This window comes from Rattus rattus, chromosome 9, assembly GCF_011064425.1.
Source record: "Rattus rattus isolate New Zealand chromosome 9, Rrattus_CSIRO_v1, whole genome shotgun sequence".
Taxonomy (NCBI): Eukaryota; Metazoa; Chordata; class Mammalia; order Rodentia; family Muridae; genus Rattus; species Rattus rattus.
The window spans coordinates 2,388,413-2,400,658 of NC_046162.1; the positions used below are offsets into that span (position 1 = coordinate 2,388,413).

Here is a 12,246-nt window from a genome sequence, read left to right on the forward strand (position 1 = left end):
AAAGTCAGGTATGTCCAGCTTGATTTCAACATTAGATAATACATTTGTGGAAATAACACATTAATTCAAAACGTGCAATTTGTGGGACATGTGCGTGTGTGTGTGTGTGTGTGTGTGTGTGTGTGTGTGTGTGTGTGTGTGTGTGTATGGTCACATACCTACATACCTATAGTCCTAGCTGAGGGCTGAGATGGATCACTTAACCCAGGAGTTCAAGACCAGCATGAGCAGCACAGCAAGATCCTTTCTCAGGGAAGGGAAGCATAGCTAATCTTGTTATCCCATTCTAGAAGAGAAGGAAATAAGTTATAGTGAAACTCAGTCACATTACTAAGAGGGATTCCTTCTCCAAGGGAGTGAGACCGGGAGTCACAGGACATGGCTGCATGTGACTGGAATGCTGGGCGCCAGTGCAGAGCTGGCTTAGACAACTTCCTGGCCACACTCAGGCCCTGTCCTGCTCTGACTTCTTGGTGGGAACTCTTGCCTAGGTGCTGCTGTTAGAGCCATTATCCGCTCCCGTCTGCCTCTGAGCCAAGCAAAGCCTCAAGCACATCCAGTAGAACAATTTCCCAGAGAAACTGTTTGTGCCTGTTTGACGCTAGTTTCCCTGGGAACCTTGGGTTTCAGAGCCCACCGGACTGAAGGCAGATGCCTTTCATTAAGGTGGCAGGAAGAGCCTGACACTCGGCCAGGACAGAAAGAAGAAAACCAGTCACGTGGTAGGCTTCAATCGAGGAGCAGGGATATGAGACAGACTCAAGGAACCAAGGGACAGACATCAGCTCCTGCCTCTGTGTGTCCCAGCATGGAGTTCTTGAAGAAGAAGACCCTGCCTTTTCTTCTCATATTTGTGTCCATGTATATACACGGGACTCCATCACAGGGAGCTGACCCAGCTAGGCAAAGAAAGCCATTTTTCGAGAGGCTCCGTCGACTAGAAGAGCAGGTAGGTGGATCATCCTTGAGGAACTGGTTATATAAAACCAGGAGCAGGTAAAAAAAAAATGGATGTCACAGGGTCAGCTGCTCTCTGTAATCAGTGGACACAGCACTTGGTTTGCTCTCCTTGCTAGAAGCTGACAATATTCTCACCTGTTTTTGGAAACCAGGCAAGCATTTGCTAGGCTCCGCTCTGAAGCTCAACTAGAAGGTAGGGGTGTGTGTGTGTGTGTGTGTGTGTGTGTGTGTGTGTGTGTGTGTGTGTGTGTAAATGCAGGAGACCCAAAGAGGTCTCTAGGTGACCCAAAGAGCACAGCTGAAAGGCCTGAGTAGCGACTGTGAGTACTGGTCTATTTCAAAGCAGAACATATGCTCTGTCCCAAAGATCCCACGGGCGGTCTGTAGACCTTCCCCATCCCAAGCACGTTCAGTTCTGATCCTGGTAAAGCCAGGCATGGTGGACTGTACCAGTAAGCCTAGCACTCAGATTCAAGTCAGAATATTGCTGTGAGTTTGAGACTAGCCTAAATGATGACATAGTGAGTTCTAGGCCAGCCCATGCTACTGAGTGAAACTTTATCTCAAAACAAGGAAAACAACAGAGCCGATGGGATGGCTCAGTGAGATTGTTCAGGAGTTAAGAGCTCTTGCCGCTCTTGCAGACGACACAGGTTCAATTCCCAGCACTCGTGTGGCAGCTCACAATCATCTGTAACTCCAGTTCCAAGGGGATAGGACTCTGTCTAGTGGGTACTGCATGTACATGGTACACAGATACATGTGCAGACAAAAACATCCACACGCACAGAATAGAATAGAACTTAAACCAAAACAACAACAGCAACAAAGACTGAAAGGCCAAAAAGGCTGTAGCTCAGTGGCAGAGGGCTTTCTTACCTAGAATGCACAAAACCCTAGATCCAGTCCCCAGAACTGTAAAACCATAAATAAATTAAAAAATGCATGCATGCACTCTGAGCTGGAGAAATAATTCAGCAACCAGGAACACTAGGCACTTGTAGAGGATCCAGGTCCATTCTCAGCACCACATGATGGCTCACAACCATTTCTAACTCCAGTTCAAGTGCCTGCAAAGCACTGGGTACACATGCATGCACACGTGCATGCACACATGCAGGCAAAACACCCATGCATGCAAAATTAAATACATCGAGGGGGTGGGGGGAGAGTGTGTTTCTTTGTGTCGCTCTGGATACCCTGGAACTTGCTCTGTAAATCAGGCTGGCCTCGAACTCACAGACAGCCTCCTCTTCTGCCTCTGTCACCACCCAGGTCAATCTAAAATCCTTTTCAGTGCACTCATACAAACAGCCAGTCCTGCAATCTCCTCTGATCACAAAGGTAGCCCCGAGGGTCACAGCAGTGTGATGGCCGGATACAATCTTCCAGAGTGTTGGGGCCGGGGAAGATCATAACTAGGGCCATGGACCTGGAGCCCCCATTTTACACCATGCAGAGGACAGTCACCCCCTGTGTACCCGGCCCTCTGGGACTAATCACGATAATCTCCCCACGTGTCCTAGCATGGTGACAAGGACTGAATTGGGCAGTTTATAAACAGTGCCATCCATAGGCTCGGTGTAGAACAGGTACTTCTGAAGTGTGCTTAGGATAGCCTGAACCCAACCCCATAAGAGCTGTGTTCTCTTCACAGTTTCAGAGATTCCAACAGGTGACCTTAACACACCTGCAGGACATTGCCAGCAACTACAATGTGTACTACAATATGGACGCCCGCTTCCAGGGCCTGGTGGAACAGAGCCAAGCCGTAGCTCTAGCGATGAATCAGTCTCAAGCTGCCATACAAGGAGATGTGGCCCAACTAAAGACCTGGTTTAGGAAGAGCCAGCGAAGGAGCCGGAAGATGGATGCTCGGCTCCAAGCCTTGGACCTCTCCCTCAGCACAAAGAACAGGCAGTGGGTGGAGGAGGAGAAGGAGCAAAAGGCACAGAGGGAGGCTATTGCAAGCATGGCCGTAAGCTTTAGGGCACTACAGGATGCGCTGGCCAGCCTCACACAGCAAGTCCATGGCCAGGATGCCAGACTCGCTGCTCTTGAGGGACAGATACAGAGGTCCTCCCCTAGTACTGTGGTCCTGGGGCTGACCACAGCCCCCAGCCCCACCCAGCTTGCTCAGCGAGGCCCTGGTTCCTTGCAACTGTGGAGGAAGAGCCAGGCATCCAAGTCTTCATCCCAACACAGGAATTCCTCCCAAGACTTCACTGTCCACGTCCAGGAGATGCAGAAGTCCCAAGCCCCAAGCAACCATCAAGCAGCCTCACTGAGGACCTACCAAGGACCAGGAAACAGTAAGTGACACAAACCTGTCACCTCCCTATCAAGTTCCAGGTTTCCCTAACAATGCCTGAAGCTATCATGTCATGCCTGACACCTGTCACCCCAAAGAGCTCTTTCCCCCAAGGGCTACATACCCAACACAGTAAGAGAGAATGGCCCATAGCAGGTCAGGCTGCATGGCAGAAGGGCCCCCCCAGTGAAGTGGTTGACTCAGGAGCCTCAGAATGAGAGACTGTGAGAGACAACGACTCTCATTTCATATTAACAATACTGAGACTTGGGGTAGCCAAAGAGAAATAGTTGAGTTTGTGTTTGTGCAGGAGCCTAACGCCAGCCTAGAACAAGGACAGAAATGGTCGGAGCACTGTTTGACACAAAACAGTGACTTCCACAGTCCTAACCACATTTCCCTGTCTCCTGAATTCTCCTTGGATGAGTTCTTCAGTTTCTCCTTATCTAGCATAGTCCCCACCCCCAAATCCTCCTGGGGCTTGAGATGCACTGCTCTTTCCTGATCCTGGACTCAGTCACAGAGTTGATATTTCAGTTTAAAATAAATTAAAAAGTGCTCAGACAGGCAGGTCCCAGCTGCTACGTAGGGAAGAGAGGGGCCAAGTGCTGTCTGCTTATCTGAGATCCACCAATAAGTACTGAAGACACCTCAGACTAAAAAACGGGCCCTAAGGATTTATTTCCTATAGAATAATCCTAGATTATCTGGCTGATAATAGTCACCAGAGGTTAGAGAGGAAGGCAGGAAAGTCAGACCTTGAGGACACCTGAGGACAGAGGCAGAGAATAAGAGGGTATACTGTGGAACTAGGGTGTAGCAGGAGCCAAGGCCTTGAGGACTACCACAACCAAACACAACTAGGCTTCTCTGAGCCTCTAGAGGAAACTGGGTCTTGAACCCTGGGAGACCAGGTACAGGTTTATGACTTCCAAAAGAGAGCTGGTTTAAGTCAATAAACATGTATCAAAGTTACAGCAGTCACAGAGCTTAGACAGAGGCTTCCCTGGCCTGAAGGTGCTTCAGAGACAGATGGACAGGGAGGATTCATCCACTCTCTGAGAAGTTATCCTCAGTCCTTACCCGTGCAGCGGAAGTGTTCAGATCGTGAGCACAGAAAGGATGAAGCAAGCACCATGAAGACCCTGGGGTCATGATGTGGCTCTCCCTGGGGGTCAAAGGGCAGGCCTGCAGCAGGGTGCTTCCGAACTGTCTCATGCTCAGGGCTGACTCTCTTCCCTCTGTTTCCAGTTTGTGGCACGGGCCCAGTGCTGATTTTCCCCAATACCTCCACTGAAAATGTGATCTTTCTCAGCCCTGGCCTCCTCGTACCCCTACGAGCTCTGACCTTCTGCAGTTGGGTCCGCATGGCCACCAACTACCTGGGCACCCTCCTTTCCTACGCCACCAACGACAATGACAACAAGTTAGTGCTGCATGGCCGAGACTCCCTGGTCCCCGGCTCCATTCACTTCGTGATTGGAGACCCGGTCTTCAGGGAATTGTCCCTGCAACCGCTCCTGGATGGTCAGTGGCACCACATTTGTATCATCTGGACATCCGTGGAGGGCAAGTACTGGCTCCACGTAGACAGAAGGATTGTAGCCACCGGCTCCCGCTTCAGAGAGGGCTATGAGATCCCTCCTGGAGGGTCGCTTGTGCTGGGCCAGGAACAAGACACTGTGGGGGGTGAGTTTGACAGCTCTGAGGCCTTTGTAGGGAGCATATCTGGCTTGGCCATCTGGGACCGGGCACTGCTTCCTGGAGAAGTTGCCAACCTGGCCTCTGGGAAAGAGCTCCCGACAGGTGCCATTCTGACGCTAACCAATGTCACATCGGTAGGTGGATTTGTGCAGAGAGTCAAATGTACGTGCCTGGAACAGTGTCCATAAGGCCGTCACACACAGAGACTGCATCACAGTCAACGCCATCAAGAAGAGTAAGCCTCAATCCAGAACACTCCCCTGCTGTGACTGCTGGGCTATATGCGCCTGTGCTCTAATGTAGGAGCTTCCCACATGGAGATGCAGATTAGACAGAAAATCTGCAAGAGGAGAAAAGGGGGGGGGTCCAAGAAGGCAACTTCCCATTGCTGTGGAATTCTTTGGTTTGCAGTTTTGATTGGTTGTTGTTTTCTGAATCAGGGTCTCATCCTGTGGGCCTTATTGGCCTAGAACTTACTCTGCATCCCCAGACTGGCTCCAAACCCATAGTAATCTGCCACCAGGATGCTGAGATTCCAGATGTGAGTCACCACTTCCCCACTCCTTTCTCTCTTTTTCTTTTGACAGATTCTCACTATATAGGCCAGTTTAGCTTGCATTCATGACCCTCCAGCCTCTCAAGTGCTAAGACACTGGCCTTCACGGTGATATTTTTACAGGCTGCACCTTCAAAGCCATTCTTGTTTCGTGTGTGGTCTTTTACACCAGCTGAGTTGGCGGACAGGAACACTGGGGCTGGGTGGGCTTCCTTCTTTTTTTTTTTTTTTTTTTTTTTTTTTTTCGAGCTGGGGACCCGAATCCAGGGCCTTGCGCTTGCTAGGCAAGCGCTCTACCACTGAGCTAAATCCCCAACCCCAGGTGGGCTTCCTTCTAAAGCACCTTTGTAGCCACGAAATGCTGTCAGACAGATGATAGGCCAGTTCCTGGGGACTCCCTTGAAGTTACAAGAAGTACTTTTACCATAGTGGTCTCTTCTCCAAAGATTCACTGGAGTTTTCCTGTGAACATGGATGTTCCAACATCCCTCTAATGAAAAAAGCCTTAACATTCTGTCCGCTCTCCCCCTTTCCCAGAAGACCTAGGGATTCCTGGAGGTAAACTGGCCATTCTTCTTGTTCTGTTGTCTGTGAGAGCCATTGAGGCTGCCAGAGCTACCATTAAAGACACACTAGGGGGTTGGGGATTTAGCTCAGTGGTAGAGTTGCTTGCTCTTCCAGGATCCTAGGGAAGCTGTAATGGGAAGCCCTTTTCTGGTTCGGTCCCCAGTTCTTTAAAAAAAAAAAAAAAAAAAAAAACAGAAAAACAACTTAATTTGCCAGGCATTATTTTCACATTATAATATGTGCCCCTTTAAGAGTTTCTTTTTAAAGATTATAATAAAAGTGCTGAGTTGTACACCCATCACAATCTAGTTTTATTTAGTTTTCTTGTAAAATATTTCTTTGATTTTTGGAGACAGGGTTTCTCTATGTAGCCCTAGCTGTCCTGGAACTCACTCTGTAGACCAGACTGGCCTTGAACTCAGAATTCCACCTGCCTCTTCCTCCTGAGTGCTGGTATTAAAGACCTGTGCCACCCCCGCCCAGATCACCTGACTTTTTTTAAAATGTGGGTTTGGGAAATCAAACTAGGGAGATAGAGGTGGGTGGATCTCTGTGAGTTTGAGCCCAGCCTGGTCTACATAGTGAATTTCAGGATAGCCAGGGCTACTTAGAGAGAGAGAGAGGCCTTGTCTAAAAAAATGAAAAAGAAAGAAAAAAGAGAAAGAGAGAAACTGGAATGAGAGGAGTTCTGAAAAGAAGGAAAAGCCATCGAATCCCTTTGTCTGTTGGGTTGTATAGGGCTGTGGCTGAGGTGAGCTAATGAGCCTGGTCAGCGGTTCTCCAGATGCTAACGGCTGAGCTACTTAGCAGGCTGGCATGGTCTTGGTCAGTCCCCTGGCCCAAGGATGTCTGTGTGCTGTGCATGTATCAGGTTGGTTGTGTTGAAATTCCCTCCCTTTGTCCATTTCTGCCTCCAGCTTCTTCTTCTTCTTCTTCTTCTTCTTCTTCTTCTTCTTCTTCTTCTTCTTCTTCTTCTTCTTTTCTTTTTTTTTTTTTTTTTTTTTTTTTGGAGCTGGGGACCGAACCCAGAGCCTTGTGCTTGCTAGGCAAGTGCTCTACCACTGAGCTAAATCCCCAACCCCATCCAGCTTCTTGAGTTGTTAGCTTTGACTGTTACTCACTTGGCCAGCTTGCTATCTGACCTTGCAGGTGTCCAAAAGCACTGTTAATGACACAGAGCTCTTAGTGCTCAAGCAACAGTTGCTAATTAATCTTTGTTAACTTTTCATCTAGGACATGGCCTGGGGTTTCTTCCCTATGGTATGTGGGCTTTGTTAGGGGCTCTCTGGTATCATTATTTATATCAGAGACAAGAATAGAAGAAAGGAAGGACAACACTGCTTTGTAAGCCTTCCTCAAGGACTCCCGTGTTGGGGAAGCCAGCCTGTGCTCACTGAGGCAGAGCCCTGGTCTTCCTCGTATCTCATCAGTCTGCTTATCTTTTCTTTCTTTCATTAATTTTTTAGACAGGGTCTCACTACATACCCCTGTCTATCCTAGAATTCACTCTGTGGACCAGGTTGGTCTCGAACTCAGAAATCCACCTGCCTCTGCCTCCCGAGTGCTGGGATTAAAGGTGTGTGCCACCACGTCCAGCATCAGTTTGGCTACCTCACGCCTAGTCATCGCCCTCTGATTCACCTTCCCAGTGTTCCAGGTTTGCCATTTCCCCACTTAGTCTTCCCGTTCAGCCTCAGCGTCTGTTCTCACTGGAACACTTGTGAGTGCCTGACAGTTTTCACCCTGTGCCCCTTTCCTCCCTGCCTACGGAAGCTAGCATCTGAGTCATTGGTTTGGCTTTCTGTTTGTGGAAGAGTTATGACCGTATATTTCTGGGTTGTCGTTCAACTTGCTACCCTCCCAACTCAATTCTCCGAATGCTGGGGTTACAGACGTGTGCCGCTGTACCCCTTTCCATTTCAAAAGGGAGGAAGTGGCACTGGACGGATGGCCCGGTTCTCGTCTAGAGAACCCAGGCTCGGTTCCCAGCCCTACCATGAAAGCTTAGAACATCTGTAGCTCCAGTTTCAGAAGATCTGATGCCCTTAATGGCCTCCACAGGCACTAGGCACACACGTGGTGCACGTACATGCAGGCAAAACACTCACATAAATTTTTAAAAAAAGATCTAAAATGAGAGAGTAGACTGAAGGGGACCCATGCTCAGTGTTAGTAGAACCATGGGGTTCCAAAGCCTTCTGCACCCTGGGCTTCAGTTCTGTAGAGGCTGGGCCTCCATCTGGCTACCCTTTCCTCAGATGGAGGCAGGCAGCAGTATGCAGAGCCCTACCCAGATGCACTGTCATGGGAACCTTGATCTAAATTAGTCTTTTTTTAAAAAATTAGATCCTTGTAGCCCAGGCTGGGCTTGAACTCTCTGTGTAGCTGACGATGACCATAAACTCTTGATCCTCCTACCTCTACTCCCTGCGATTACAGATGCTGTGATCACAGGTGTTTCCCAATAAGGGCTTCATGCACGCCAGGCAAGCATTTCCCAACTGAGCTACATCCCCAGCACCCCCCTCTCATTTTTCAAAACACATATTTTCTGTGTAGCCCTGGCTGTTCTGGGGCTCGCTGGGCAGACCAGGCTGGTTTCAAACTCAAGAGATCCGCCTGCCTCTGCCTCCTGAGTGCTGGGCTTAAAGGCATGCGCCAACACCACTGCTGCCCTAAATGAGTCTCTTAACAGCATCTTTCCAATCTCTTGTTATGCACAGTGCCCTAAGCCTTCTGCTAAAATCAGCCCCCTAGGTCGCCTGTTCCTGAGTCACAGTCAGGGACTACGTCAGAGCTGGAAAACCCACTGCATGGTGCATGGCTGTGATCTTGAGTCACGCACTGTCTTCTGCTTCCCCAAGGACCTGAGTCCTTGGTCTCGAGCATAACTTGTTGAGCTCCTCTCCTTCTCTAACATCCCTTCCTTGCTTCTCTTGACACATCCCAGAGGCAGCTTTTGCTTCATTTCATTCTGGCTCCAAGGAGGGTGGGTAGCAACATATTTCTCCTGTAAAGAGCCATGATTTAGTGAATGCCGGAGGGACAGCATTGTCCCTGGGATTATTGTTCTGTGGAAGACCCCTAGCAACAAGCAGGAAAAGTTGAACCTCCAATGGTTTAATTAAAAGTCTTACTCTCATCCTCCTATATCAGACTAGAGCAGCTAGAGGTAACCAGACAAACATGAGTTCTAAGCCAGTATGCTGCAGAGCAAGCATCGGTTCTATATTCCCAGATCATGCATATCCAACAAGGTCTAAGGGAACCAAGATATCGCACCAGTCACTGCCACGCTTGGGCCTTCAGCAGACACATTACAGCACGGTGAATGGCCGCCTCCTGGAGGCACTGTAGGGGCAAAAGTCACTCTAGGAAGGCAGATGGCCTTAGGTGTGGTCCATTCGTGTTTGGGGCAGTATGGCAGGACTTCATGGGCAAGTGGAAATCTTGGACAGGCAGTCATGGGAAGTCTGTTGGATTTGGAGACCAGAGAGTCAGAACACATTCATCTGACTCAACCTCCTCCTGGTGGGGTCATCAAAACTCACCAGTGTATTTTGAAGCATGAACCTCACCCTTTCTAAGGCTACTAGATTCTTTCTTTAATGTTGATTACATTGTTACAATCCTGGCCTTGCAAGGAGTCAGTACCAAAAAGAAGCTATTGGGGTTCTCCCATAACCATGTTGTCTACCCCTGTCCATTTCTCTTCTTGCAAAGAACTAGGAGCATTTGACAGACATGTGTAAAACCCCGAGTTTAATCCTAATAGACAAAAGCCAATAAGAAGAGAACAAATAAGTTGAAGGCCCTGGTCTTTTGGGAGCTGTGGGAATTTTACCACCTTGTCAACAAGGGTTATGGAGAGCATCTATCCTCCCAGGCATGACCCTGGGACTATTCTCTCCATGTCCCCTTCTACGTATCCTGGTATGCCCCCACACCTCTACTCTGCTTATTTTTCTGCCCATTCTTTCTTTCCCCAAACTCTACCATCCAGAAAGATCCAACCCTGTGGGTTCAGCTCACTGACAACTTGTTGCACTTTTACTGTGTGTCAAAAATAATGGTCCTTGGCCCTAAAAAACCAGAGAAGAGGGGATGTCTTGCCTCTGAACCTTTAAGGGGCTGGTTGTATGTCCTAGTCTCAAAGAAAGTAGGATCAAAGTTTGGGGGGGGGTGTTGAGACAGGGTTTCTCTGTGTAGCCCTAGCTGTCCTGGAACTCACTCTGTAGACCAGGCTGGTTTCAAACTCAGAGATTCATCTGCCTCTGCCTCCCAAGTGCTGGGACTAAAGACATGTACCACCACTGCCCAGCTTCTGATCAAAGTTTTGAAAATAAACGGATCTAAGTTCAAGCCCTATGGAATACTAATGATCTTAGTTAGACAATCCAGCTTCATTTCCCAACCTCAATGCCCAGCAATACAAAAGAGGTTCATAATATCCTTGTCACCATCTTGTAAAATGACAAAGCCAAGGTGCATCAATGAGGAAATTACACCTTTTTGGAGGGTGTAACACACGAATGCACACACACACACACACACACACACACACACACACACATGCACGCGCGCGCACACACACACTTGCAAGATCGCAGGATAATCATGGGAAAATTCAGAACCCCATTTAACTTTCTTCCTCTTATTCTGTGTTTGGTTTTGGTTTACTTTGTGTGAAAGGAAGGACATTTCATCTCACCCTTAGAAGTTAAGAAGAACTTAAAACTTTCCTGATTTGAAAATTTTCAAATCTAAAAAGTTTCAAGGTAATATAATATATTATCTTATATATACTGTATATAGAATATATATATATTTATTTATTTATTTGTCGGACCCTCCTGGGTCCCCTGCAGTGTTTGACCCCTGCTGAAGCCCTGCTGATGCATGTAGAAGCCTTTTGTTCCTAACAAAGGAATCCCCTGGCCCGGTAGCGACACACCCGGGCGTACACCTGGGCAATGGTCCATTCGTTCCTGTCCTTTGCTCTCAGTCTTTGTTCCTGGGACTTAGGCTGGTCTTCCTGGAATTTTCCACCCAGTGAACTTGGGGTATATATTTGGTGAATAAAGCTACAGAATTGGCATTCTCTCTTAACCCGACGGACCCACATATGTGTGTTTTTTAATCTGCAGGCTTAAGCCTGGTTCTCAGTGCCGTGTCGGTGCGGGCATCGACATATTCTAGAATCCTTGTTAACTCTCTTATACATGACCTTTGCCACCACTGAAGTTCTGAATTGAATTTTAATTATTTTTATAGAACCTTCCTATGTTGTGCACATTAACCCCAGCCTTTCCCATGTTTCTCTGTTAAATGTAGCTTTCGCATTGTATACCTATTTCCTTTATTAAGTGGACACTTTCCTCCTTGCTCCCTTCTACCATCTTCAGTAAAGCAACTGCCGTGACACTGCTCAGAATTTAACCTTGCAGCATTGTTCTTTGTCTGTAGAGTGCTACCCATGATGATTATTGTCACTCTCGAGTCCCTGAAGTTGCAGTATCAAATCCCATTCCTTACCCCGATATAGATATAATTCAGGATAGATCTAAGAAAAACTTTGCTGATCTAATGCCGGTTACGAAGATTACACTTAACTTAGCCTTGCTAAAATACTATTGCCTAAAGCATCCTATGGCTAGTTAACACCACACCCATGCGCTGTCCTAGTCGTCGCCGCCGCCTCCCCCCCCCCCAATCTTTCCTCCTCTGGAACTTCAGGATCTCAAGCCCTTTCCTTCCCCTCCCCCTCCCCCTCCCCCCTCCTCCTCCCCCAATCTTTCCTCCTCTGGAACTTCAGGATCTCAAGCCCTTTCCCAGAATTGCAGCAGTCCAGCTGCCCGTTGAGCACAAAAAAACTCATGAGGCCAGCTTGGTTGAGAGTGACGATTCCAGAACTTGGTTTATATATTTTTTTCACATCATCTCTTCAGAGATTGGGCGTGCATCTCTGGCTAGTTCTTCTCTGGAGTCTGGGTCACTGCCTTCAGTAAAGACACTAACTGCTAGGGGTCTTAAGATCTAGGTTTCTACGCCGGGCTGCAAGGACCAGTGAACCACAATTCCCAGGAGACCCCGCGCTTACGGACCTCACCGGCCTCCGTCCTGGGTCACGTGGGCACCGATGGTAGAT

The 12,246-nt window shown here is 48.2% G+C and overlaps 1 protein-coding gene across 2 annotated transcripts; it reads left to right on the forward strand.

Moving 5' to 3' along the window:
- Positions 1-808: 808 nt before the first annotated feature.
- Ptx4 (pentraxin 4) lies at positions 809-5,163 on the forward strand. 2 transcript variants are annotated; one of them, XM_032914473.1, is made up of 3 exons: positions 809-949; positions 2,618-3,272; positions 4,523-5,163. In XM_032914473.1, exons 1-3 carry the CDS (start codon positions 809-811, stop codon positions 5,161-5,163), a joined length of 1,437 nt encoding a protein of 478 aa, XP_032770364.1. The 2 variants fall into 2 exon arrangements, with proteins under 2 accessions (XP_032770364.1, XP_032770366.1); XM_032914475.1 differs by having other exon boundaries at positions 2,708-3,272.
- Positions 5,164-12,246: the final 7,083 nt, after the last annotated feature.

Coding starts and splice junctions, on each gene's coding strand:
- Ptx4 (XM_032914473.1), top strand. CDS start 809: ATGGAGTTCTTGAAGAAGAAGACCCTGCCTTTTCTTCTCATATTTGTG. Junction 950..2,617: donor TCCGTCGACTAGAAGAGCAG/GTAGGTGGATCA, acceptor TTCTCTTCACAG/TTTCAGAGATTCCAACAGGT. Junction 3,273..4,522: donor CTACCAAGGACCAGGAAACA/GTAAGTGACACA, acceptor CTCTGTTTCCAG/TTTGTGGCACGGGCCCAGTG.